This window comes from Larimichthys crocea, chromosome XXII, assembly GCF_000972845.2.
Source record: "Larimichthys crocea isolate SSNF chromosome XXII, L_crocea_2.0, whole genome shotgun sequence".
In the NCBI taxonomy this organism is placed as follows: Eukaryota; Metazoa; Chordata; class Actinopteri; family Sciaenidae; genus Larimichthys; species Larimichthys crocea.
Genome location: NC_040032.1, coordinates 12,328,032 through 12,355,483, shown reverse-complemented (window position 1 = coordinate 12,355,483; position 27,452 = coordinate 12,328,032). Strand labels below are relative to the sequence as shown.

Below are 27,452 nucleotides of genomic sequence, written 5' to 3'. Positions count from 1 at the left end.
GGAACAAAGACAAGTATTGCATTTTTATTTTTGTTTAGTGTAGTTTCCCTTATTATGAAGGTGTCTGGTCCAGTTTTCTATAAAAAAAATGTTTTTAAACAGAAATGTAGCAAGTAGCAAGTTATGCTTTCAATGAGTTGCAGGTCTCATCCAGATCTACACGGATCATCTTCATATTTCAGGGTTCCCACGGGTGCTTGAATTCCTTGAAAATGCTTGAATTTCAAATCAGTGTTTTCAAGGTTGTGAAAATGCTTGAATATTTTGTGAAGTGCTTGAAAATGCTTGAAATTTGTGTGATGTCTATCTCAATAAACCAAGAGAAAACAAAAATGTTTCCTAATCGGCTTTACATGCAGAACTCAGTTATCATACTTGCTTGGTGTTCTGCCGGGAAATACACCGCTCACAAGCTGAGAATACAAGCCAATTCACAATTAGTTAAAAATCAAAACAGTCAATCTACCACCATATGAAATAATGCTAATTAGACCCATATTATTATGCCATACAGTGGCACCGCTGCGCTTCCCATCATGGCAAACACAACTAGTAGGCTACCTATTTAAAAGGTGCTGGAAAAATGGAAAAGCTGGTGCTTGAAGGTGCTTGAATTTGTTCATGAAAAAGGTGTGGGAACCCTGATATTTTCACATCAAATCAGCTTTATTTATTCTGTGCATTTAAAAAGAAAAGAAAAGACAGACAGAACACTTTTCTCACATTAATTCCCACTTTAATTGACCACATTGTAAAAATCCAAACGCGCTCTGAAATGAACACTGTTTTCTTTTGAAACCACTTCTTGGCAAATTACATTTCCTGACATCAGACTGGACGTTTGACACTGGCTCCCTCTGATCCCAGATGAGACATTTCATTATAACAAAATAAAAAAAAGAAAAAGAAAATCATCCACAAAAAAAGGAAGAAAAAGAAAACCCAAAACAAACAAATCTCTTGGATGCAAATTTCTTCCCCCAAACAAAAGTATAAAAAGTACTCTTTTTTTTCAAACTCATCTGCAGACCACAGGGGAAGGCGTTCAGTGCTGTGCGCTAAAAGGCTGTTTTCACTGCTGTCTGAAGGTTTTATGTCCTTGAAAGACCCCGGTTGTCCAGATCTTTCACCTAAAATAGAATACAAGACTTAGTTAGAAAGGTCCTAAAATTAGGTTATTCCAATTTTCCTCAGTTTGGGTACAAAGAAAAAGAAGTTTTACCTTGTATATCCTAACCAGCCAGTGCTCTGTTGTGTAGGCCTCCTCCAACACATCCAGTTCAAAGTCTTTGTTCCCGATCTCAGCGTTCCTCACTCTGTCATAACCAGGTGGGCGCTCTGCAAAGAACATCATGAGGATCATCAGAATCACGGTAGAGTAGTTTTATGTAAGACCAGCAAGCCGGTTATGCATGACAACAAACGAACGGATCACACCAGGCTGTGGAGTCACTTACTGGCCTCTGTGTAGACCTGGCCGAAGCGGTAGTAGCACATCTTGTACATGAGGCAGTTGAGCAGGACGGGCGAGCCCTCGCGGTCCACTCTGAACTCTCCGGTGGGTGTGTAGTAGTCGTGCTCCTTGATGTGTTTGCCCGTGTCTGTGCTTCCTCCGATACGGACCATCCACAGGAACTTATTGATGTCTGTGATGCGGACGGAGAGAAATGGTGCAATGCAACATATCAAATCACATGTAAAAACAACACCTGCTTATACACGTCTCTGGTAACATTCAAACATCATACGTACCATCTGAAGAATAGCCCGTCAGTCCTCCAAAGATGACGAGGACATAACTGACATCCAGCTCTCTCATGATCTCATAGGCCCTCTCTTCTGTGGATGCCATGGCCTGCAGAACAAACATCAGCCCGGTCAGCACGGCAGCAATAAACAAACACGATTAACCTCAAAAAGGTTACCCAACTCACCTGTCCAACTCTGGAGATGTGTGTGTTGTTCCACGTGTTGTTGTCCACTAGAATGGTTCGATTCGCCATGGCTGTTATCTGATAGCCATAATCCCACCATGACATGACTTTGGCATCCTGGAAACACAAAAGAAATATTTAATATAACGAGTACATAAATCTGTCTACAAATCAGAAATTAATTCGAAATCTTAATATTTATTTATTTTTTGGGTGTGACTGACCTCAGGAGTGTTGTGACGGAGCCAGTAGTAGGCCTCTCTGAAGTCGTCGAAGATGATGCGGCTGCCGTCACCTCCACGGGCGGACAAGACAATAGATGGTGAGGAGTAGGCTTCACTGGTCACCCAGGTAGAGTGGAAGGTGTATGTGATGAGGAAGAAGGCCATGACCAGAATCATCCCACTGGCAACCTGGTAGAATATGACAGAGTAAATGTGCTGCTGCGTCCTAATGATGATCACATACAGGTTCTGTGCTTATTCCATCTTGTGATGGGATCACTGCACAGGTAACACAGGTTTGTGTTAAATAAAAAGACCTTTACAGACACTACATAGTGATTCTAAGCAGACTCAAAACAGACAGCTTACATACACATCTAAATTCATTATGGATGATGGTGCAACAGCTCCAAAAAATCATTTGGGCATCTATTTGTTGGACTGACAACATATTGTATTATTTCCCGTTAGTATAAAGCAGTTACAGAGTATGTTGATAGTTTTGTATAAGCAGGGATCCGCATGGAGAGGAGTTGGGACAGCCACAGTGTTGTAAAAATCTCTTTCAACACTTCTAATTATTAACTTTTAACTCTTGCAGCTCTAGAAAAAAGGTCAGTGTCATGACCATGAAGAGATTATCTAGAAGTTCTTTTGTCTGGTTAAATAGTGACATCTCATTTAGTTATTGTCATCATGCTGTTTCCTGTCAAAACATGTGCATCATATATAAAAAAAGACAGCAGGGAGCACCACCCTGAAGCAGTTTCTCAGACCTCATACCTCATTTTTGATGGGGTAGGTGGAGTCCTGCTGCTTCTTGCTCTTCTTGTCTGGCCGGCTGACATCCAGATTCTTCATGTAAGTTGTCAGCACCTGGGACACACCGATGCCTGACAGGATGCACATCACTGGAGCAAGAACCAACATCAGACGCACCTGGGGAGGCAACAAACGACGTCACTTTGACATGTTTAGCGTTGTGCATGTGCCACCTTCTGGTGATTCTGTTGAAGTGTAACAAAATCCCAAAGGCAAACAAATCAACGGCTTCGTGGAGAGTCCTTTGAGACGCAAGATGTAGCTCTGTACAGGACGTACCATGACAGCCGAGAAGTACATGCTGGTGACTCCGTACATGATGATGAAGATCCTGGCGTCTGACAGGTTGTTGAAGCAGTAGTAAAGACCAACTGTAAGCAAAGGGAAGGTAACAGTCAGCCACAAACACATGCTTCATTCACATTAAACATGGAGTCAGTATTAATTCCTTGTTACTGAGTGTACACTTGCCTGGGAACATGAAGACCAGCAGCTGAAGGTCAAAGTAGTATGAGGACCAGGTTGTGGGCTGATGCTCAGAGACTGAAGCGATGATGGGAATGTTGTTCTTGGCATAGGAGGGGTCGAGCAGGGAGTAGAAACGACCAGTCCATGGAGAGATCTTACCTGTGGGAATTTACCTTTGGTCAGTTGTGGTTCAAAGCCAAAAAAACTTCACAGAATGAAAAGGAGAAGGTGGAAGGAGTGAAGCAAACATCTGGAAAAGGCTTTTCCATCCACTGCGCTGACAATGGATCTCCTGGTGCTTACCAGTCAGCATCAGAACAGTGCCCACAGACAGCAGGACGAAGCCCACGAGGGAGATGACGCTCTTGAACAGCACCTCAAATTGCTGGGCGTTGAGTTTGCTGCGCAGGTAGTCCACAAAGGCGTGAATCTGGCACAAGCCAAACACGCCGAAGGCGGCCATGTGCTCCGACGACTGCACCGGCTGGTAGACGAGAGAAGGGAGAGACAGGGGAGGTGATACATCATGTGAGACAGATTTTTGTACCGTCTTTGACCTAGATGATATTTTTGACCCTGACAATAATGTCCTGAGTCTGTGACACATGATAGTGCTTCTTCGCCTTACCTGGAAACCAACAAAAGAGATCTGCATGGAGAGGATGGTGCCCAGGCAGTACACTGTGCAGTAAGCCACGTAGATGCGGTGAGAAAATCGGCCTGTGAGCATCAGAACCAGGACGTGGAGGGGGATAAGGTTGATCAGGAACACGTAGCCACCCCAGGAGGAAACCTAGATACACACAAACAACTTATCAGGACCCGTTAAACTCTGAATAATTCAGTAAAACATCCTTCTTTAAACGCATCTCCTCACCATGTAGAAGTAGGCCAGTGCGCATATTGACGACCAGTACACTGACCCTGTTTTGACGGCTTTAATCCACATGTAATAGGTCAGCAGCATGCAGAAGATGGCAATACCTGAGTAAGATATGACATGAGGGGTTTTCATTAATAACCTGTGAGTGATATTTTGTTTAAATAACATGTTATCGCACATGAGGTGCATACCTTCGTTATCATAGGAGCCAGCAACAGATCGAGAGATGTAACCGGGTACCACTGCAATCATGGCGGCGGCGAGGAGCCCAGCACCGGCATCCTGCACAGATTCAATGGGAATAGAGTGTAGGGTCATATTTTGTTGATATCATAACATCAATAAAAGTATGTTAAACTCTTTTTACACGAAGATCTGTTTACTTGTCACAAAGAGTACAAGTCAACCGACAAAGTGTCCCTAATGATGCATCAGGGTTATCTCAGATTTTATCCAAAGCAACTGTTTTGATCTGATTCTCGATTACTTTAAAGTAAAAAAACAAAACTGCTGGAGTCCCACTTAAAAGAAAAAGAGGTTTACATTTTATCAAGAGTTTATGAGCTTAATTAACATTTCTGTGTATTCCATTATGAGTTATACCTTCAGCTCCTTGGTGAAATGGTAGGTCACTATGGCGGTGAAGGAGGAGAACAAGGGAGCCAAGAAGACGCAGACGTTACGGATGTCAATGGTGATGTGGAAAAAATGCAGGACGTGATACAGGACGGCAGAGGTGATCATAAGTCCTGGTGAGAAAGAACAGAGGCGTTCAAGTAAACAACCCAGAGTAAAGCCCACGCTCGGCACCTGTACTGCTCTCATTAATCATTTATTCTGATTCCTACCTGGATAAATGGTGCCACCGATGATCCTCCCCAGAGGATACCATGCCCTGTCATCAAACCAGTTGTGAAACTTATAAAATCCTTCTTCTGCCAGGAAGCGGGTCGTACGGTAGTTGAAGTACCTGCAGAGGGAGATAAAGGCCAAGGTGAGCGGAAAATCTTTTAACACTTGGAAATAACCACGAGAGAAGGAGCAGCACTTACGGATCAAACTCATGGATGACACTTTCAAACCTCAAGACGGAAAAAAGTCTGGTGGAGAATGCTGAAGAGACGAGGGAGGGAACAAAAACAACAGATCAATGCTTCTTGTTGTTTCTAGTATTAGGGAGGCAGTGCCGTTGTGTATATAAGAAGACGTGGAGGACTCACAGAGGACAGCGGCCATAGACAGGATGAGCAGCTTCAGCAGCGTGTCCTGTTTCTCATAGGACAAACGCAGGAAGCCCAACTTGGTCATTTTGGCGGGGTTAGGGACAGCTCACCGTACTACCTAACGGGAGGAAGACAAGCACCGAGAGATCATTCATTTGGAAAGTGTAGTCCACCTGGACATAACACCTCTCAGTCATGAGGAGGACACAAAGGACAATCTCATTCTTTGTTGCACTGACATTCTGTCACTGTGACTTCTGACTCCATTTGCACTCCTCTGCTAAACGCTGTGACCTTCATCCACCGTCTACAGCCAAATTTAACTGTATATAGTTTTATTTTTAATGCCGAACCGGCATTCAACCTTTAATATATATTCAACTTTTTCCACGTTCAAATGTTACATACCTAACCCTAGAAACGAACGTCACAACCTTTAACACTTTCACTACTTATACATTCCTTCAGGTACAGACTTTAAAACAAACTTTATTGCAATTTCACACTTTGCAGGAAATGCAGCTTTCTAGTCTCTATTTGTAGTTCTTATTTCTATTTAATTATTCTTTTTATATATATTTTTCTATTCGTTAGCTGCACATCTAATTTATCTGCACATATTTAACTTCTTAGAAGAAGAAGAGATACTTTTATTAATCCCTCGAGGGGAATTTCTTTTCTTTCTTTTTTTTTTTTTACATGCATTTTAACCCAAAATACAACCACACATACACAAAGGGCTGATTTATTATAGGTTAACGTTAATGTACGTTTACTACGTCAAAGGTTGACATTTCTTACCAACTTGCTGCTTCCTAACATACATCACTTATACTATATTGTGCCTTGTAACACTTTTACACAATTATTTGAACCCTGCTCACTCGTTGTAATATTAGAATAACAAAAAGAAATGGTCCTGGACTTTTTTTAAATCTATTTTTACTTTTTATATATAGTTTCCTATTTGTAAAGATCTTAGCACGGGTGTCATTTAGCTGCACATATTTAAGAAGTAATTTTTTTTTACATGCATTTTAACCCGACAATACAACCACACATACACAAAGGCCTCATAGACATGCATAGGTTTAATTCAGTGGTTCTTAACCTGGGTTCGATCGAACCCTAGGAGTTCGGTGAGTCGGTCTCAGGGGTTCGGTGGAGCCTCCGCCCTGGAATTATTTTTTATACCATTTGTTACAACATATCTTTGTGAGCAATCGTTTTTCGAGGATGCTGGACATAAAAACTAAGAAAAGGAACAGACTTTGCTGTGAAAATGACATGAGACTGGCACTTGCCAAGGTGAAGCCACGCATATCTGAACTGGTCTCTCAAAGGCAACAGCAGAAGTCACACTGAGGTAAGTTGTTGTGAGTTCGTGCACTGTGTTGGTTTTGTTATTTGAACAAGGTTCATTTTGTGCACCAGTAAAAAAACAAAATCATGTTTTATTTTTTACTAAAGAAGGGTTCGGTACCTCCAACAAGGTTAAGAACCACTGGTTTAATTTCTTTGCACAGGTCTTGTAACACTTTTACACAATTATTTTAACCCTGCTCACTCGTTGTAATATTAGAAAAGAAATAGTCCTGGACTTTCTTTTAAATCTATTTTTACTTTTTATATATAGTTTTCTATTTGTAAAGATCTTAGCACGGGTGTCATTTAGCTGCACATCTAATTTCTGTGCACATATTTAAGAAGAAGAGATACTTTTATTAATTTTTTATACATGCATTTTAATCCGACTATACAACCACACATACACAAAGGCCTCATAGACATGCATAGGTTTAATTTCTTTGCACAGGTCTAAATTCAAATTCTGATTTTTATGAATTTCCCTCAGGATCAGTGAAGTTATCTCTGTCTCTGTCTCTATCTGAGGGCATAAACAGCTGGACTGTGCACCAATATATATTTAAAATAAATGCTGCATAATTAAGTAAAAGTCAGCTACAGTAAAAATCAAAGTGCATCCCTGTTTCCAGTCCAGTCCAACCAGATAAGGCCACGCACTATGAGAAGTCAGGAACCAGGAAGCACAGCCACGCTGCAGAACTTTGTGCAGGAGGTTTATTTATTTATTTTTAAGCTTTGACTCCTTCAGTTTTTAAAAAAAAAGAGTCAAACCATCTAAAAGCATCTTTAATTTAACGCTGACTCCCACTGGCTTCAAGTTACAGCAGCCAGGCTCGCAGGTACTGACAGTCAGGTAGCTCCACCGGCTGCACACAGCAAAGAAACAAACAGCAGCAGCTTAAAATGCATCGACACACAACATGTGTGAGTCTGAAATGACACAAACATGTTTCAGCATCAGGCCGAAAGTGTTGATTCACTTTAAAGTGTGGGCAGCTAACGAGGCTAACAGCTAGCTATCCTCGCGCCTCTTTTTCTTTATATATTTTTTAAAAAGAGTGAGTTCTTCAGAACCAGCAGCAGAACCACACGCTAAACTCACAAATAAGTGTCTTTAAACCGAGCCAACAGGTCCGGTATTTAACGTTAACACTCACCCGCTCCGCTCCTGCTGCTCATACACTGTTCACACGGGAACAGCCTTTTCCTTCACCGTGACCTGAGCCCGCCCCCGACCGGGGGCAACGCGGCGCGTTTATTGGTCGAGCGTCAGTCGGCAGGAGTTCCGCGCAGCTGTGATTGGTTCCTCAGCCTGTCAGTCGATTTTGGTTCCCTACCTTAACGCTGTAGTGTAGTGACGTGTCCTTACTGAGAGGAGGCAACGTGGTGGTTCCCCCTACAGGTGGAAAGTGACGTGACCGACTTTAAAGGTCCAGTCTGTCTGCCTGTCTGTCTGTCTGTGTGTCTGCCTGTCTGTGTGTCTGCCTGTCTGTGTGTCTGCCTGTCTGCCTGTCTATCTATCTGTCTGTCTATCTGTCTGTCTGTCTGTCTGTCTGCCTGCCTGCCTGCCTGCCTGCCTGCCTATCTATCTGTCTGTCTATCTGTCTGTCTGTCTGTCTGTCTGTCTGTCTATTTGTCTGTCTATCTGTCTGTGTGTCTGTCTGTCTGTCTATCTATCTGTGAGAATCACGTTCTTTGACTTCTCCCGTACTTTTAACAAAATCCATCCGGCTTTACTGGTTGAGAAGATGACTGCAATGCAGGTGGAGGTGGAGGCCCCCATCGTGTCCTGGATTGTTGACTACCTGACGGGCAGACCACAGTATGTACGAGCTGTGAGTCTGACAGGGTGGTCAGCAACACTGGGGCCCCACAGGGGACTGTCCTCGCTCCTTTCCTCTTCACCCTCTTCACCTCAGTTTTCAACTATTGCACCGAATCCTGCCGCCTTCAGAAGTTCTCTGATGACTCAGCAATAGTTGGTTGTATTGAAAAGGGTGATGATGGTGAATACAGGACTGTTGTTGGTGCCTTGTCACTTGGACTGTAGAGGAGTATAAGTGCTGACTCTTTTTCCTGAGGCGGCTGAGGTCCTTTAACATCTGCCGGACAATGCTGAGGATGTTTTATGAGTCTGTTGTGGCCAGTGCGATCTTCAGTGACATCTATCTGTCTTTCTTTCCTTAGGTTATTGAGCCAGCTTCTCAAGTGACAATAATAACTCCAGAGAAATGAATTTCTCATCAACTTGCTTACTATATTGTGGCTTGTACACTCATAACACTCAGTTATTTTAACCATGCTCACTCGTTGTATTAGATTAACAAAAAGAGTCCTGGACTTTCAGGAGGACTAGGTTTCCATCCAGGATGAAGAGGTGGAGGTGGTGGAGGGCTATAGATATTTAGGTGTGCACCTTGACTGGACTGGAGGCTGTCTACAGGAAGGGACAGAGCAGGCTGTACTTCTTGAGAAGGCTCAGGTGCTTTAATGTGTGCGAGCAGGATGCCGCAGATCTTCTATCGGCCAGAATAAACTGATCTGGCTCTGTGCTGGGGTTGCCCCTGGAGCTGGATGCTCCATAAACTTCTTAGCATAATAGAAAACAGCTCACATAATACTAATAATACTATTTATACTGTATCCACCTCATGCCTTTGTATAAATCGTGTGCTAGTAGTAGTTATGTGGAACATTCTCCTTGAGTTATTGAGCCAGCTTCTCAAGTGACCATAATAAAATGAATTTCTCAGAAGTTTGCTGCTTGCTAACAAACCAACACTTACTACATTGTGGATTGCACACCTGCTCTATTGTAATATTAGATGGCACACATATTTTTCTTAAGTTTTCAAAAACGTATAGCCCTCGCCATGGCAGCAAAACCCTGAACACAGTGATCAAAATATCGAATACTGACCAATTTTATTGAAATTAGACGTATTACTTTTACAAAACCTCACTCACATGTATCAGTCTGCACAAACACTAAGCTCTTCCTACAATAATTGCACACCTTTTCAAAATCATGCCCCCTCCCTCCCTTTCCAGTGGTCATGACCTCTGATGTGTGTGAGAGCAGTTGTTGACCGGGTTGTGGCGGGCCTCTGACTGAACATTCAGGATGTATCAACATCATATACACACACACACACACAACACAAAAAACCAAACAGCCGATGATCTGTTTTTTTTTTTTCGCTTCTGCTCTCTTTGGGGAAAACTAGAGCAAGCGGGTCAAGGCTGATCACCCCATTTATTAAGATATAAATGTGACTCCTTCCTTTAATACAGAGCTTAGCATTGCAGTGGTTGTAATGTGAAATTAACAAAACATAGATGCAGCAGTTTGGCAGTGTCATCTCAACTATCACCTACTGAATTCACACAGACTGAAAACGCTCGGGCAGCTTTTTCCTTTTTTACGCCGGCGTCGCCTCGTGATTTGCAAACATCTCATCGGATTTTAATGTGGGACGAGACACCAAGCAAATCTTTGGTCAACACACAGCAAGAGTGACTTTGTTTGTTTTCCATTGCTGAGGTCACCAATCCGTTTATAGCAGCTCTTGAATTGATTTGTATGTTCTACTAAAAACAAAGCTCGTAAAAGGATTTTAAAAAAGCTTCCCACTTTAAAAAAAAAAAAAAAAAGGGTATTTCTACAACTGCAAGGACACCGTCATCAGACAGAGAAACCATGTGCAAGAGAGCATTCGATCTGTGAGGAAGGAATGTGACTTGCAACATCAAGAAAACATGTAGTGTAGGTAAAACAACTGTGCTTCGAATATCTGGATGCAAACAAGTCCCTTCAAAGTAAAAAAAAATAAAATCCTTCTTCCGTCACAAGTTTGCTTAAACATTAAAACTACATGATTTCTTGTGCTGTAATTTATTAAAAGGAGAGTCAGTCAAATGGCACATTATACAAAACAAAAAAAAAAACAAAAAGAAGAAGACAAATGAAAGAAAATTCACAAAAGAAAACAAGAGCAGAGTATATAATGTGTGTTTGAGTGTGAGGCACGGGGCAGTCGATTTTTGTGTCACACTGAAAATGTGTCTGGTGGGTGTGTGCTGCGCGTGAAACGACCAAAGGGCCAGAGATCAGATTAAAAACATGTAAACCCTTCGTCCTAAACCGCGTATCATCTTCATTAAATCACACCGAGTGATGTCGCACGTCGTCTGCTTTCCGTCTGTCTCCTTCAAGTCGATCCATCACTGGTTGGGCAGAGGTCTCTGGCGGGTCGGGGAGGTGTGCGGGGATGACAGCCTCTCTGAGGAGGTGGACGACGTCAGCGACGACTGCAGGTGGACCGTCTTGTGAAAAAGCTTGTTGCTGATCAGAACGACCAGGGAGAAGAGACGCAGCTGGAAGTGGCTGAAAGAGCAGGAAACGTGATCAGTGACTCCCTGCATTCAAAAGTAAGAAAATAGTTAAATATATAAATATTATACTCACTACAGCTTTGTTGGCGTCTTGGCCTCATTAGCGCTGATGATGAAGAGAGGGAAGAGGATGGAGAACAAGCAGCCGCTAGGTAGAAAAGAAGACGGCATATAGTAAATGCAGAAAAGGATAACACACAGGACACGAGGTCGGGTTTTCATTTCACCTCCTGCTTTTTTTAAATGACTGTGTGCTGTGGTATTTTTTTAAATATTCCACATTTTATCGATCTTCTAAGCTCTACTTATCAGAGTAAAACATATTTTACCTGGACACCTGGACCCTCTATTCATTTATTCATTTTATTCTGAGAGTTTTGTTGTTTCTTTTTGAAGAATCTCTGCTCATCCTTTCCATCTTCTGGGGTCATAAACTGTAATTTTTCAGTAACTACTATGTCATTGTCTATATGGATCGGTCTTTATGAAGCACTTTGGTACCAAAACCTGTTTGCTTTTAAGAGTGCGATATAAATTAAATAACTGGAAACTTGAAACTTGAATGAACCTCCAATTTCAGGAAAAGTCCCTCTCTCTTTCACTATTTGGCTTTCTTACTGTGAGCACAGACAGAAAATGCATACATAAGAAGAACAATTTCTTTCTTTGTTAAAGGCAAAATATTCATAATAAACACACATCTCTATGCATTAAGTCATAAGTGTATTTTGGAGATGTAAAAGCACAGTAAGTCTGTGATAATGATGTGCAGATTACAAGTCTTACCTGATGATGTACGAGGAGGGCAGGGCGGTCAGCAGAGCCATGGGCAAACCGAATCCAAAGTAATAGGGCCAGTTTCTCTCGATATTGGACAGCCGTTGGTGCATCTCGACGCCTTTAACAAACAGAAAAACAGCCACAGCGTTTCGTTTTAGATCAGATCTAACCCATTTAACCCAGATGAGTTATTTTGGGTGGTGAATGTAATGCGAGTGTCTCACCATGGTTGAACCAGCGATACTCAAAGCAGTACAGGGAGTAGAGCAGAGACATGTGGAGGAGGCTAACCATCTGTCCAATGGCATCGATGGGGAAAAGGCTAACAATCATACCCTGGAACAACACACGACACAATTATATTTAATAAGAAGAGAAATCTGTGCACTTTCATCTCATTTGCTTTAACTTAGAAAACACACATTTTATATTACTTGTTAGAAATTAATGTAGATTAAGTTGTGGGGTCTTTAAAAGCTTTTTTTTAAATATTCTGAACATGCTCTGAATTATCTGAGAAATTAAACGCTGCCTAAAACTGAATGACCAAACTGCAGGCATCACTGCACGTGCTTTATGGGTGGCATGACTTGGTGACTCAGTCAGAGATATCATTTGCACACTGAGAAAACAACTGGTGAATCTAAATCAGCTCTACTGTAACTGTTCAAACATCCTGTGTGACAACTGTGCAGACAGATGCTGGGTATATGCATCACACTGTGGTTTTGTGGTACTGACGGGGATCTTGTTTTTAAATTTTGAAGAAAACTAGAAGTTATCAGGCTGCAGAAACGTACCTGAATGAGGAAGAGTGCCTGGAGGAGGAGGTTAAAAAGCATGTCTGCGATGATCTTACTGACGCTGGGGAACGGCTGGGCTTTACATCCGGACACTTCAAATGCTAGGTCAGCTATATCCTGCAAGAGAGAATAACACATGAACTGCAACAAAGCAACAGCGAGATCTGGAACGTGATTTTCTTTTGTTTCGTGGTGGCGATATGGGATGACGGGTGACAACACTTCTATTTCTATGTCATGAACAACAACAGATCCTCAGAGATAAAAGTGTTGAATAGTTTTCCAACAACTTGCTTCAGGCACTCATTCAAACACTTCTGTGTATTTTGTTGTTCTGCCTGCAGATGCTTCACAACGAAAGCCCCTCCGGTGATGCTTTCTTTGCTTCACACTTTGTTTTCAACGAGTGTTTTTACTGTGAAGCAGCTGAAATCACAGGAGTCCAGTTGAATGGTCTGACTTCACTTCCACCGACTGCTCGGTAAAAGCTAATCTATATCAGGATATTTGCCTTTTTCTGTTGATCAGGAAAGGATCAGTCTGCAACATCGCACAGGAAGAATGGACTCGATTACGACAGATGGGAGACGCAGAGGTGGCTTTGTGAATCTCAGACGTTCTGATAATGCATTCACATCAGCTCTATTACAAAAACTCATATTCCAACTGTTCTGTCTAACTTTGTAGATATGCAATGTCAGACTGTGCTTCTATTTTAAAAAAGGGCCACCTGTGCTGTCATCACATCAGCGCAGCCTAGAAAAGCAGGGCCTCACCTGGAACCAGATGGCATTGACTATCTTGCTGAGGACGAACAAAGGGAGAACCCAGAGAGCACTGAAGACGGAGGTCAGGAAGAACTCTAACCAGGACCACACACTGCCATGGAGGGACGGGTCACCTGGAGGAAATAAAAGAAGAAAAAACAGCTTGTTGACTGACTGCTTCCTACCACAAACCAGAGAACCTGACCCAGATTCACAAGCAGCCATACGTACCGATGATTTTTGCAGTGAGAGTCTGCAGCAGTGGGATAAACACCCGGTAGAAGAGAAACAGACTGAGCTGGAGACAGAGAATGAAACGCTGGAGTTACTCTTCAAAACTTCTCCACACAGATCTGCTTCATGGACGTTTAACTTTAAAAATATACGACCAGGAAATTAAAAACTATTTTATAATCACATTAAGACGTTTTTTTTAGGAATTGCAGACAGCACCCAAAAGATTAAGGACAGAGGTCAGTGAGGCCACAGAGCATGGGTGTAAGCAGAGTCTGGAAGATCATATTCTCAATTGTACATGAGCTAAGAACACACATTTGGGACGACACATGGATAAAAATAGCCATCCAGAAGCATAATTATCATTAAAATGTGCAGATGTAAGGTATTCGTTGGAGTTATGAGGCTGTGCTGTAACAAAAAGGTTAAATATCTTACCCAGAACACTCCTCCATTCCAGGCACAGCACTGAAAAATCCTGCTGGCTACTTTGGGATCACTGAAAGAGAAAAGAAATAATTAAAAAAAAGGAATGTTTGGTTTTACTTTTATTACTTAAGCAGAGTCAGACAAACTCATTGAGTGTATGTGCGGTAACAGGACGTGGGTCCTTTTAAACGAGGAGATAGCCGATCAGATCAAATCCAACTCAAATATGATTGGTCAATACTGCTCAAACTATAAATGGAATGGGACCAAAATCTTATCCCATGTCTCCAGATTCTGCGTTCACATGCAGATAACCATTTATAGAGATCACTGCCAGCTTTTAAAGAATAGCTGCTAATAAATCTATAAATATTCAGTATCATTCATGAGCATATCTGACTCTGGCTAAAAAACAAAAAAACAATATCTGTAGCATGGCAACCGAAACGTGCAGCTTCTTCTCTGGCCTACTTGTCTGGTTTGCGCTCCTCGCTCTGTGCCCGTCTCTGTGCCAGGGCCCCGCTGGCCCTTCTCCTCCGCTGCTCTTCCCTTTTCTGCTGGATGCGGGCATCCAGCTTGGAGATTGTTCCGATCCCCAATATGGAGTCCTTGATCCCCTAGAGAACCCAGAGCGAGAGAGAAAACACGTTAGGGCTTTGTTTGCACTTGTCGAACATAATAACCTCCCTAATGGAGCTTTGAGTCGTCTCAGTAAGCGCTTGTTGAACACAAGAATTAGGCAGATCACATTGAAATGTTCTAGGACAAAGCTGTGTGTGGCCAGCGCTTCAGGTGTTTTGATTCAGATATATTATCCATAAAAACCATAAGACTCGAGTTATTTCATGACACAATGCCAACCCACAGGGTATTTAGTGAAACACTCCAGTTCACTATCCATCAGAGTTTTATAATGGAGGCTTGATGACGGGATATTCTGCTGAAATCCAATTTTTAATCAAACCGACTGACCTAATATTGATCAATGGCCATTGTATGCGGCTGTAGATGGATGATGTGGAGCCACAAAGTGTTTAATATTAAATAAAGAAATAACTGTGAAAGAAATAATCACATGAAATGTTATTTCATCATTTTTAATTCATCATGACATTCCACACTCTAACAGCACTTTAAATACCTGCCACCTTTTTATTTAGAAATGCTCCGGTTAGAGCTGAAGTCATCCTGGATGAACCAACCAGAGGATGCTGCTGTACATAAACATTGTACACGTTGTCTCCTCTTATTTAGTTTTAATTATTTCAAAAGACAAACATCATCTTTGGACTCGCTGATGGTTCACAAGGATAAAGTTCAAGGTAATAAATAAGAAAACAAGAAAGCAAGCGGGATTAATACAATGTAAGTGCTGCTTTTATTTAGTTCTGAACCCACTGCATGTTTTCTTGACTGTATGGGGATTAAATCACATTTAGATTTGTTAGAATAAATGTGTGTCAGTGTGTCAGAATTATAATCTCTCTTAGCTGCATAGCTGAAAAACAGACAAACAATCCCACTTTAACTCATACATTTAAAGTTTTTGTGGCAATTTCTAAAATTTGATAATTCTACTTTATGTTTATTAGTAAGATTATGGTGCATGGCGGTACTAGACTGCATTATATTGAAAACTGAAATGTGTTTGCAGTTCATTTACATATATTACACTAAATATTACACTTTTCAGTTTAAGTGCACCCAGAAAGTCTCTGTTATTTCAAAATAAAGCTGAATAGGTCGATTAGTTTGAATGCATGGCTTTGTTTTACAGTCAGTTAACTTACACACTAGTGCCTTGGGTCATGGTTCATGTGTGAGTACAGTGTCTGTGTTTGTGTGTGTGTGTTTGTGTGTGTGTCTGCTAACCGTCGCAACATTGCGGAGGAAGGCCCTGACGCTGTCTGTCATCTCCGGACCAGCTGCAGATCCATCAACTGCAGAAGGAGGGCGGGGTGGTGGTGGTGACCTGCTGGTCAGCTCTCATGGCAGGGAGGGGCTCACCCAGTAACCTGCCACAACCAGAAAAAAAAACAAGGAAACAAAGTCAGAAGGTGGAACGCCGTCTAGAAACAACCTTTAAATCCACATGTAGGCGACGGGGAGTCGCTAGAGGCAGATTCTGTAGTGAATTTGCATGTAGCGTAATGTAAGACTGTTTACTTCAGGGACGTGTTCTAGATTTTGCAGTTTTTCATGTGCATACATGAGAATCTTTATTGTTATTTTACTTGACAGCGATCTCAGACTCACCATAGCTTTTATAATTATCTTGTATTTTCCATTCCAACTACTGACCATGTGCAATATTATTAATATCATGTCCACTTTACCTCCAGTACTCGTTTTGCACATCTGTACACCTATACATGTGTATATAGTGTTAAAATAGGATATCGTACAGGTGTATAGTGTTAAAGTTTTTGTTTTATTGCTATCACTTACTATCTAACTTACTGTTTGGGAAACAAAACAAAAACTATTTCCATGCGGGGATTAATAAAGTATTTCTGATTCTGATTTTCTGAAGGACACTTCTGTCTGTTCGTCGTCCCTTTTTATTTTACTTCTATAGTGTGTATATATTACACATTTTCTGCTGCTGTTATGAGTGAATTCCCACGTTGTGGGATAAATAAAGTATAATCGATTCTCATGCATGACAGGAACACTTTGGCCTTGAGACAGCTGAGTGACAAACAGCTGTTTAGCTCCATTTTGTGCTGATTCACATCTGGATATAACTTAATTTAACTTAATTAATAGTGTGAATATCTTATTTTTTTCCCTTTTGTCTTTTGACAGGATGCTATGAAAACGATATGAGCTCCTTTAGAGAGTTCAAGAAAGTCTAAAACTAGTTACAAACACACATTAGTTACCGACACATATTAGTTACTGACACACACATTAGTTACTGAAACCAGACAAACACACATTAGTTACCAACACACATTAGTTACTAACACATTAGTTACCAACATACATTAGTTACTAACACATTAGTTACCAACACACATTAGTTACTAACACATTAGTTACCAACACACATTAGTTACCAACATATTAGTTACCAACATGCACATTAGTTACTAACACATTAGTTACTAACACATTAGTTACCAACACATTAGTTACTAACACATTAGTTACCAACATGCACATTAGTTACTAACACATTAGTTACCAACACATTAGTTACTAACACATTAGTTACCAACACGCACATTAGTTACTAACACATTAGTTACCAACACATTAGTTACCATCATGCACATTAGTTACTAACACATTAGTTACTAACACATTAGTTACCAACACATTAGTTACTAACTAGTGCTGTCAAAATTAACGCGTTAATTTTGTCGATTAATTTTAAAGAATTAACGCGTTAAAAAAAATTAACGCAATTAACGCGGTTTTGTTTACTTCCGGTGGCGGCCGCCATTTTGGATGTGGCAAAGTAGAGCTTTGTTTCCCAGATATATTAGTGTGTGAATGGGTGTATAAGAGACATTAACTTAAAGCCCTCACGGAGATGCGCCTGGGCGGTCCGCCCACATTGCCCAACAGCAACCCGGCCTGCTTTTAAGTTTACGGGCAGATCTGCCACATCCAATATGGCGGACGCGTTGTTAACGTATGCAGCAAGGACCAACTGCTCAATGAGGCGTCTATGTATATGTCATGACTATCCTAACTAAAGGAGAGTCTTATATATGTCATGATCTATCCTAACAAGGCAGTTATGTAAATGTCTTTATCTATCCTAACTAAAGAGGGCGTCTGTGTATATGTCTATGTCTATCCTAACTAAAGGAGAGTCTATGTATATTGTCTATGATCTATCCTAAAAAAAGGCTGGCGTCTATGTGATATATGTCTATGATCTATCCTAATAAAGGAGAGTCTATTGTATATGTCTATGATCTATCCTAACTAAAGGAGAGTCTATGTATATTATGTCATGATCTATCCTAACTAAAGGAGAGAGTCTTTTATATGTCTTGATCTTCCTAACTAAGAGGTCTATGTATCTATGTCTATGATCTATCCTTACTAAAGGAGAGTCTATGTAATATGTCTATGATCTATCCTAACTAAGAGAGTCTACTGTATATATGTCTATGATCTATCCTAACTAAAGGAGGAGTTCTGTTATATGTCTATGTCTATCCTAACTAAAGGAGAGTCTTGTATATATGTCTATGATCTATCCTAACTAAGGAGAGTTATGGTATATATGTCTATGATCTATCCTAACTAGAGGAGAGTCTATGGCGGAAAGAGGATAGGACGGACTTTTAGGGGGAACATTTCTTTTAAAAAAGTTGCCGACAGCTCGTTGGACAAAAAACAAGGCATTGCACAGTTTGCAAAGCCGAATTTAAATTCCACAGAAGTAACACGGACTTTAACATATCACCTCAAAGCAAAAACACCCAGTCTACACTACGGAGTGTGGGCACTCTCAGTATATTTCCTCATTCTGGCTTTTCTTCTGTTTGCACTGTGATATCTGCACCTTAAGCCAATAAAATGAAGAATTTAAATATACTTTCTCTGTGTTTATTCTACATTAATTTGATCATTTTACCTAAATAAATATTCCATTATAAGCTTCAGTCTCAGAAAATTGCATAATTTATTGATACATTTATTGATAGATTAATCACGATTAATTACAGAAATTTTTGCGATTAATTAGTTAATTTTTTTTAATCGATTGACAGCCCTATTACTAACACATTAGTTAACACGCACATTAGTTACTAACACATTAGTTACCAACACATTAGTTACCAACACGCACATTAGTTACCAACACACACACACACACACACACACACACAGACTAGTTACCAACACACACATTAGTTACCAACACGCACATTAGTTACCAACACACACATTAGTTACCAACACGCACATTAGTTACCAACACACACATTAGTTACCAACACGCACATTAGTTACCAACACACACATTAGTTACCAACACGCACATTAGTTACTACCAACACATTAGTTACTAACACATTAGTTACCAACACACACATTAGTTACTGAAACCAGACAAACAAACAAACAAACAAACAAATACACACGCGCGCGCGCGCGCACACACGCACACACACACACACACACACACACACACACACACACCTCCTGCTGATGTTTGTGTACTAGCTGCTGCTATTGTTCGACTTAATCACAGTTTGTCTGCATGGCCTCGTTAACACCAGCACCTCACATGTGTTAGTCTCGACATTAAGTCGTTATTCACAAAGTAAAACGTGTGTTAGTCTCGACATTAAGTCGTTATTTAGGAGCTTATTCACAAAGTAAAACGTGTTTCAGGCTTAAGTTAGCGCAGCTGACTCAGTCCTTTCGCTGAAATAGGTTGATATCGTGCAGTCAGCTGTTCTCCGTCTGTCTCTGTGGCCTCGGGGAAGAGTCTAAATTCACATCGGACTCTTCCTCCTGTCAACACGACGCCTTTAGTCTCACAGTCTTTGACTTTCGTCGGTTTGTTTGCAGCCCTGCTAGCTTTCTCTTGTCTGTTGATGCTAGCTGACTAATGTAAGTGTTGTTGTTGTTCAGCGCCTCGACATCGTTTAAGACGCCGGACACGGAGCACACGGATCCACACGGACTCTTTCTTACCTCATGCGACAGGCTCGGGGTTATTTTAACTTCGACAAGTCTTTCTTTGTGCCCCCTTTAATGTGACAACAGCAGCCAAACAGACAAGACACTGCCAAGAAAGCCAGGGCCGTACAAAAACATATTGCGCAAGCGCCCCGGCTCCTGGAGGATCATGGGTAGTGTAGTCCTCATCACTGCAGCCTCTTATTTATCTTATTAAAGAGAGAAATTAAAGAATTAAAACATCAAAACATCACTGGAAATGTGTGTGTGTGAGTTTATGATTATGTTATATTATTAAATATAAATTCAGCTGATAATATATTAAATATATAATACAACTTTTAAGTTTAAAACCTTTAAATGTATGTTTAAATAAGTTAAATATTAATAATATTAATAAGAATAATGATAATAATATTCATAATTTTATTTATATGGCAGTTTAAAAAAACAGACCCAACAGAAAGCAATACAGTGTAAGAATAAATAATAATAAAAGAAATGGTAAAAGGACAACTAATAAACATAGAAAATTAATAGATGGAAAGAAAACATAGAAATAAAGTGAAGAGATAAAAAAAAGAATATATATATATAATATATATATATATATATATATATATATATATATATATATATAATATTATATAAAGAAAGTCTAACCAACAGAAAAAATAATAATATATATAATAATAAAAATAAATGGTAAAAGGATAAGATTAACAATTATAAAGTAACAGAAAAAACAAAATAAAATAAATAAATAGATAAAAAAAAAAAAAATAGACGCATCACAAAAAGGCAAATCTGTAAAAATGAGTTAGAAGTGATTTTAAAGAGCCTTATCTATCGATAATATAGGGTGTAGTCATTTCATGTCCTCCTCACCTACACGTTTGTTTGTGTTTGTTTGTTTCCCGGTTATTAAGGTGCGTTTCATTTTCATGACTCCGCACAGGGACACTCCCACGAGGCGGTGCGCTGTTTCTCCCCCTCCGCATCATCAGCGCGGCTCATCTGGGCTCAGATGCGCCTGTGAACTTTAACCAGACTGTTGCCTATGTCACTGGAAGGGATCTCACGTCCTATCGATGGTTGTCTGCAGGGTCAGAAATGCGCACAAAAGGAAATATGCACTCATCTGCCTGTGCATTGTTGGTTTCGTCATGTACAAATATCTCGGGTAAGTTAATCAGTATTATTGCTTAATGTTGTTCAGTTAGAGATACTTTGAGGCTGCTTATACCTAATAAAGTGCCTTGTTACTGAGAATTAATCAGCATAGCTGTTGTGCAAGTCTGAAAGTGTGATACTATATTATAAATTGGCATAGATATATTACGAAATCAATAAAACATTGAATTATATCACATTTTAAAATATAAATGCAGAGTACTATGCTCATCTTGTCTCTGTTTGCCAACAAAAGACGTCTGCAAATTCCCATCCGGCATGTCTGTCATGTGCTCTATTCAAGCACAATGGTCTGTGTGCTATATTATGTGAGTGTGTGCTTCTTCTAGCAGGCCAGCAGGAGGGCGGAGGATAACCAGGAAGGTTGGACTGAGCGCCAACTCGTCCCAGCTGACCCTGGAGGGACAGCCTTTCCACATCCTCGGGGGATCCATCCACTACTTCCGTGTGCCTAGGGCTTACTGGAGGGACCGCTTGTTGAAAATGAAGGCCTGTGGCATCAACACTCTCACTACGTAAGGAAACTACTATAGGGTTTGTTTGTTTTTTCTCTTAGACCGATCACTTGTTGAATGTTTACATCCTGGATCCTTGCAGGTACGTGCCGTGGAGTCTGCACCAGCCAGAACGAGAGGTTTTCAACTTCCACACACAGCTGGATTTAGAGTAAGGAGTGTCACTCTTCCTCTAACTGAATGCAAATCACACACAGTTTGCAGCCCATGCTCCCTTTAAACCAGTTGCACCACCACCACCACCAACAATCTAACCTGCCTTAAGGCATATAGGGAATACTTTTTCTTTTCTTCTCATCACATAAGCCCTGGTGCTCAGGGGAGAAACGAGAGGCAGAGAGGTCCCACTTGACAACAGCGGCATCTCCCCAACAACAGCAACTTAGCAAGCAATTAAACGACACAGTGGTGATAAGTGAAGAGGATGTGACGCCTCGGCTTACCGCTGTTGTTGCCAGGCACATTTGACACTCCTCAAACAATGAGATACGGGGTCTCACTGGAGGGTCTAAACTCATGTTTGTGCACAAAACAAAAAAAAAATGCCTTTTCCATCTGCGTTTCAGAGCCTATATAAATCTTGCTGATGAATTGGGGTTGTGGGTGATTTTACGTCCAGGGCCTTACATCTCCTCTGAGCTGGACCTCGGAGGACTGCCAAGGTAGTGCTTGTATTATTTGCATATATAGGACAAACACATGATTGCTTATAAAAGATTTTTCTGTGCGCATATGAAAGAAGGAGGTAGATTTGAAGAATATTTTGTCCAACATGCTCGGACTAGTTTATGTCCCTGAATAAATGAATTAAGTCGAGTATAATCTGGGCAGAAAGAGAAGTCTTGTCCACTATGTTCGACTTACTGTGCCTCTGTTGTTCTTGCAGCTCTGTGGCTCTAGTCATAAGTGTGCGTCTTGTTCTTTGTCTCTTTGCAGCTGGCTCCTTCGTGACGACAGCATGAAACTGAGGACGACTTACCCGGGCTTTACTGAGGCTGTCAATACTTTTTTTGACAAACTCATACCCAAAGTGGTTCCTCTGCAGGTTGCTGCTTTGTCACTAAAGCTGAAAAAAAAAGTTCTCCAGTTAATTTAAATTGAATTAAAATGTTTGTTTGTATGTTTTTTAGTTCAAGAAAGGAGGTCCCATCATTGCAGTGCAGGTCGAAAACGAGTACGGATCCTTTGCAAAGGATGAAAGTTACATGTTCTTTATTAAAGAGGTGATGCCTGCTTAATAAAACACCTTAACCCTACATTAAACCCCCCAAAAAATGAACATATAGAGACTGATATTGACAGAATGGATCAATCTCATGATGTTCATATTGTCTGTTTTATTTTGAAAGGCTTTACAGTCCAGAGGGATCAGCGAGCTCTTGTTCACATCAGACAACCACAACACGTTAAAATCAGGGGGTGTGCATGGAGGTACAGTACAGTACAAGCACACACACGCACACGCACGCACACACACACACACACACACACACACACACACACACACACACACACACACACACATGTATATGCACATACAGCTTACCTTGTGGTCTCCTAACTTGTAGCCATCAGATCAGTGAAGCTGCAGAAGCTAAATCAGAAAGACCTCCAGGATTTGAATGCTATCCAGGTATGTGTGTTTCCTTTCCACCTCATCATTTCACTGTCTGTCACTGAGGATGTGTGTGATTATGTGTGTGTGCTTTGTTTGTCAGCCCAGCAGCCCCACCATGGTGATGGACTACTGGACTGGGGGGTATGATGTGTGGGGTGAACTCCACCATGTGCTTCCTCCAGAAGGTAAGGAAGGTTCTCCTCGGTGTTGGTGGCTTTATAAATGAAAAGGATACCTCTTAATTAATGTGGGCCATCCCTGAACTTAGTGTTGGCTGAAGGGAAAAGTTGTTTTTATGCTGCACCATTGGGCCCAAGATGAGCTAAATTTTGGGTTAAATGAGCATCCAGTCAAAGTGCTGGTTCAGTTCCAGCTAGGAGCCTTTTGCGTGGCGTTTCCTTTCCATTTAATTTTCAAAATATATGTATATTACAATTTTTATGTGAATAAATATGAAAAGTAGATTTGATGATTTGAAAATTGCCCAAAAACCTGCAATGAAATCTGATTTATTTTGAATATTTTTATACTTTCACAATTGTCAGTGCTGCTCTTTTTCATGCTTTCTTTACACAAAGGGTTGTAATGTATCACAATGTGTCTTTTAATTGAACAAGCAGTTGAGGACATTTCATATTTATCCTGAACCAATAACAATAATAAAGAATAATATAATGAAAGTTTACCTTTGTCTAAATGGACTTTTAACACAGTTAAAAAATTCTACAGAGCCTTGAAAAACACATTGTTAAAGTCACTGTAAAACAGCAGCTTGCCTGTTCATCTGTGGCAGGTCTAAATATTGTCCTGTTTCCTTTTTTGCATTAGAAACGCCAGCTACATGCAAATAAATAGAAACGTGAAAGCCTCATTTAAATTAATGGCCTGCAGAGGGACACACATGCTTCTGTGACTGTATTATGCTCTCATTGTTGCAGGAACCTTTATGCTCATTTATATTTAACAGTGAACATGTTGAAACTCTCGTCAGACACAGTGTCCACCGTGAGAGAAATCCTGAGGCGAGGCATGTCCGTCAACCTCTACATGTTCCACGGGGGCTCCAGCTTTGGCTTCATGAGCGGAGCGCTCGATGATCCTTCCTACAAAGCGCTGGTCCCCAGTTATGGTTGGTTCCTCCGTCTCATGTGTCCATTACAAACAAACTAGCTGTGCATTTGATGCAAATTTACACAAATTTTATGAGGCACTGCTGGAGACGTTCACAGTTTCCCACAGAACGGCATTGATCTGAACACCCTGCAGGTGGCAGCACATGATAGTTAATCTGTGTTACATTGCTGTTGTTTTCCAGATTATGACGCCCCCTTGTCTGAAGATGGGGAGTACACTCCAAAGTATCATCTCCTCAGAGATTTATTCTCTCGATACAACAGTGAGTTACACAACAACTGAGAATGAAATGAGTGAATACGTGGACCGCTTTGTCTGATCTTAACCTGTCTGTACAGGAGGAGAGCGTTTCCCTGACATGCCAGCCCTGCACTACAGGGAGGCTTATGAAACAGCCATCATGTACCAGCACCTGTCCTTATGGGACGCTTTGAGCTTCACTGAGGGAGTATGTTTTATGTAAGATTGTCTGTTGTCTATATGTGGAATGAAAACAATGTTGCTTTTCAATCAAAGATGTCAAACTATTGTTTTTTTTTATCTCATTTCATTTGCAGCCATTTAAGTCACACATGCCGGTAAACATGGAGAATCTACCTGTGAACAACGGGAACGGCCAGTCGTACGGATACACGCTGTACGAGACGACAGTCACCAGCGGAGGAATACTGAAGTCTGGAGACAATGTGCGAGATCGTGCCCTAGTGAGTCCTCGATGTACATGATGACCCTGTAGTATGGATGTGTTTCTTACTCTATGATCATCAATATGTTTGTAGCTGGTGAAAATAAAGCTGCAGGAAAGGTTTGACCTTTTGGAGAAATATGCTTTCTTGCTCTGAGTTAATAAAAAAAACAACTGTACATAAAATATGCAGCTGCAGCCAGCAGCTTAGTTTAAAATACAGACTGGAAGCAGGCGGAAAGAGTTAACGCGTCTAAAGGTGAAAAATGTTCCACTTGTAAGCTCATTCATTTTGTTTTATGCATTATGTATCGTGTTTGTGTTTAATCCACGCACAAAAAACAAAGTGACAAGATGTGATTTTATCTGAGTTATGCATCATTTCTCTGAGAGTTGAAGTGATTTGCTGGAGACCTCCTGTCAGTGTGAGACATCAGATATGAAATACAATATATAATTCTCAGTGAGCGCTAGAGGTGGCTTCAAGTTTAATGGACAGAAGTATCATTCTTCTCATCTATGTCGCAGCAAGGAAGTAAATAAGTGTATTTCCCAAAACTGTGACTTTAATATCAGTCAGACATTTCAGGACCACCAGCACACGAAAGTTGATTAAAGGTGATGGTTGTGGTGACACCTGGCAAATCTAAAGCCATTTTAAAGATATTAAAGTGAAGCAGGGTTTATGTGCGACGTACTATATTATCATTTATTTGACAGTCATATTTCCTCCCTAGGTTTTTGTAGACAGAAGCTACATTGGCCTTTTCAAGCGCCAAAACCTGGAGCTGGCGGTTCCTGATGGTAAGGTATGGCATCAAGTCGGACAATAGTGTCTAATATCGGATGCGGCGTGTGATGGATGCTGATGTGTGTCGGCTGTTTGGTGGTTAAAACTCGCAAAAGAAATAAAACCCATCAATCCCTTGCAGGGACGACGCACTTTGAGTTTATTGGTGGAAAACTGTGGCCGAGTTCACCAGGGAAGGAACCTTGACAAACAACATAAAGGTGATCGACAGACAATATGCAGTTCATTGCTGTGCTGAGCCATTAAATCACTCAAGCACTGAGTGGGTAGTGTACGAGTCAATTTTCATTTGTATTCTTGCAGGTCTTGTGGGAGACATTTTATTAAACAATATCCCCTTGCGGGATTTTACAATATACAGCCTGGATATGAAACCCAGCTTTATTGATAGGTTTGTACGCTTTATTGAATCTAAAGCGATGCATATCATTTTCATTTTGCTGTGAAAATAAAAATGTGTGATTGAAGTGGATGCCTTATTTCCTCACAGTCTTTATCAGGCACCTTGGAAAACTATCACTGAATCTCGCGGCTTCCCTGGATTTTACATGGGGAGGCTGTTTGCATACGGCTACCCGAGTGACACGTTTATGAAGCTGCCAGTGAGTCAGACAAAACATATGACATATACATGTCATGCACATCTTTTTGCATGTATGTTTGGATGAGAAATAATCTATTAAATCCTCTCTGGGTCCGCAGGGCTGGGAAAAAGGTGTTGTGTTTATCAATGGGATGAATCTGGGCCGCTACTGGTCAATCGGCCCTCAGCAGACTCTCTACATCCCTGGTCCTTTTCTCAACAGTGGAATCAACCAGGTACATCTGTCTGTACTGTATTACCTATAACATGCAGCCTTTTCCTGCTGACCCTGTCCACATCAGCGCATAGCTTTGCTTCTGTGCCAGAATGTGTCTGCTTCTCCAAACTGAGGACACGCAGACTGCTGACCTTTAAAATACTTGAACTAACTCTTTAACAGCGCTCGAACGGCCAAGAAATAGTCTGGCACATAACCCCCACCCGCCACTGAAAACCACAGCCAGGCTGACCAAGAGCTTTAGAGACAGTTAGGTGGATTTTTTAAAAACTTTTGGACTAGCTGTTTCCCTCTTTCTCCAGTCATAATGCTGTACTAACTGGCCGCTCACTCACGCTTAATTTTTCATGTGTGGTATTGATATATTTCTTTTCTTTTTTGCAAGAAGATTTATTTTACACAACAAATCAGAGTCAAGTCTCAATTCTCCACCTCTTTGTCTCTTCACATGAATCAGATCATTTTGTTTGAGGAGCAGGAGGGCGACTTCAAGGTCCACTTTGAGGATACACCTGACCTCGGCATGGCAGCGGACATCCAGTGACTCATCACCTGGCTGGCATTGACGTTTTTTTGTATAAAATTGATTAAAGTGCTTGTTACATCAGATCAAACCTTCAGATTCAGGGATACCGCTGTTCATAAAATCTAAATAAACACACAGACAGACAATCGAAAACAAAGAG

General features: G+C 40.9%; 3 protein-coding genes across 5 annotated transcripts; 1 reads left to right on the top strand and 2 right to left on the bottom strand.

Annotated features, from left to right (window-relative positions):
• Positions 1-714: 714 nt before the first annotated feature.
• stt3a (STT3 oligosaccharyltransferase complex catalytic subunit A) lies at positions 715-8,204 on the bottom strand. Of its 2 annotated transcripts, XM_010749455.3 has the most exons (18): positions 8,080-8,204; positions 5,552-5,672; positions 5,384-5,444; positions 5,180-5,301; positions 4,935-5,080; positions 4,523-4,613; positions 4,326-4,432; positions 4,077-4,241; positions 3,752-3,932; positions 3,452-3,607; positions 3,260-3,351; positions 2,942-3,097; positions 2,159-2,347; positions 1,935-2,051; positions 1,753-1,855; positions 1,458-1,646; positions 1,223-1,338; positions 1,092-1,130 (listed from the first exon to the last, which is right to left on the bottom strand). In XM_010749455.3, the coding sequence occupies exons 2-18, from the start codon at positions 5,637-5,639 to the stop codon at positions 1,092-1,094; spliced, it is 2,118 nt and encodes a 705-aa protein (XP_010747757.1). In that variant the 5' UTR covers positions 5,640-5,672; positions 8,080-8,204. The 2 variants fall into 2 exon arrangements, with proteins under 2 accessions (XP_027129507.1, XP_010747757.1); XM_027273706.1 differs by lacking the exon at positions 8,080-8,204 and having other exon boundaries at positions 715-1,130; positions 5,552-5,639.
• A 1,903-nt stretch (positions 8,205-10,107) lies between these two features.
• ei24 (EI24 autophagy associated transmembrane protein) lies at positions 10,108-20,163 on the bottom strand. Its single transcript, XM_019255051.2, has 11 exons — positions 20,004-20,163; positions 16,206-16,348; positions 14,805-14,950; positions 14,343-14,403; positions 13,899-13,965; positions 13,677-13,801; positions 12,898-13,017; positions 12,322-12,433; positions 12,104-12,215; positions 11,391-11,465; positions 10,108-11,309 (listed from the first exon to the last, which is right to left on the bottom strand). Exons 2-11 carry the CDS (start codon positions 16,245-16,247, stop codon positions 11,147-11,149), a joined length of 1,023 nt encoding a protein of 340 aa, XP_019110596.1. The 5' UTR covers positions 16,248-16,348; positions 20,004-20,163; the 3' UTR covers positions 10,108-11,146.
• A 713-nt stretch (positions 20,164-20,876) lies between these two features.
• Positions 20,877-27,435, top strand: LOC104933916 (beta-galactosidase-1-like protein 2). Of its 2 annotated transcripts, none has more exons than XM_019255026.2 (19): positions 20,877-21,171; positions 21,515-21,697; positions 21,780-21,848; positions 22,264-22,359; positions 22,634-22,742; positions 22,828-22,920; positions 23,047-23,128; positions 23,266-23,330; positions 23,416-23,500; positions 24,307-24,444; positions 24,631-24,711; positions 24,788-24,897; positions 25,007-25,153; positions 25,872-25,943; positions 26,067-26,145; positions 26,249-26,336; positions 26,436-26,547; positions 26,648-26,764; positions 27,224-27,435. In XM_019255026.2, exons 1-19 carry the CDS (start codon positions 21,080-21,082, stop codon positions 27,308-27,310), a joined length of 1,905 nt encoding a protein of 634 aa, XP_019110571.1. In that variant the 5' UTR covers positions 20,877-21,079; the 3' UTR covers positions 27,311-27,435. The 2 variants fall into 2 exon arrangements, with proteins under 2 accessions (XP_019110571.1, XP_027129029.1); XM_027273228.1 differs by having other exon boundaries at positions 21,512-21,697.
• Positions 27,436-27,452: the final 17 nt, after the last annotated feature.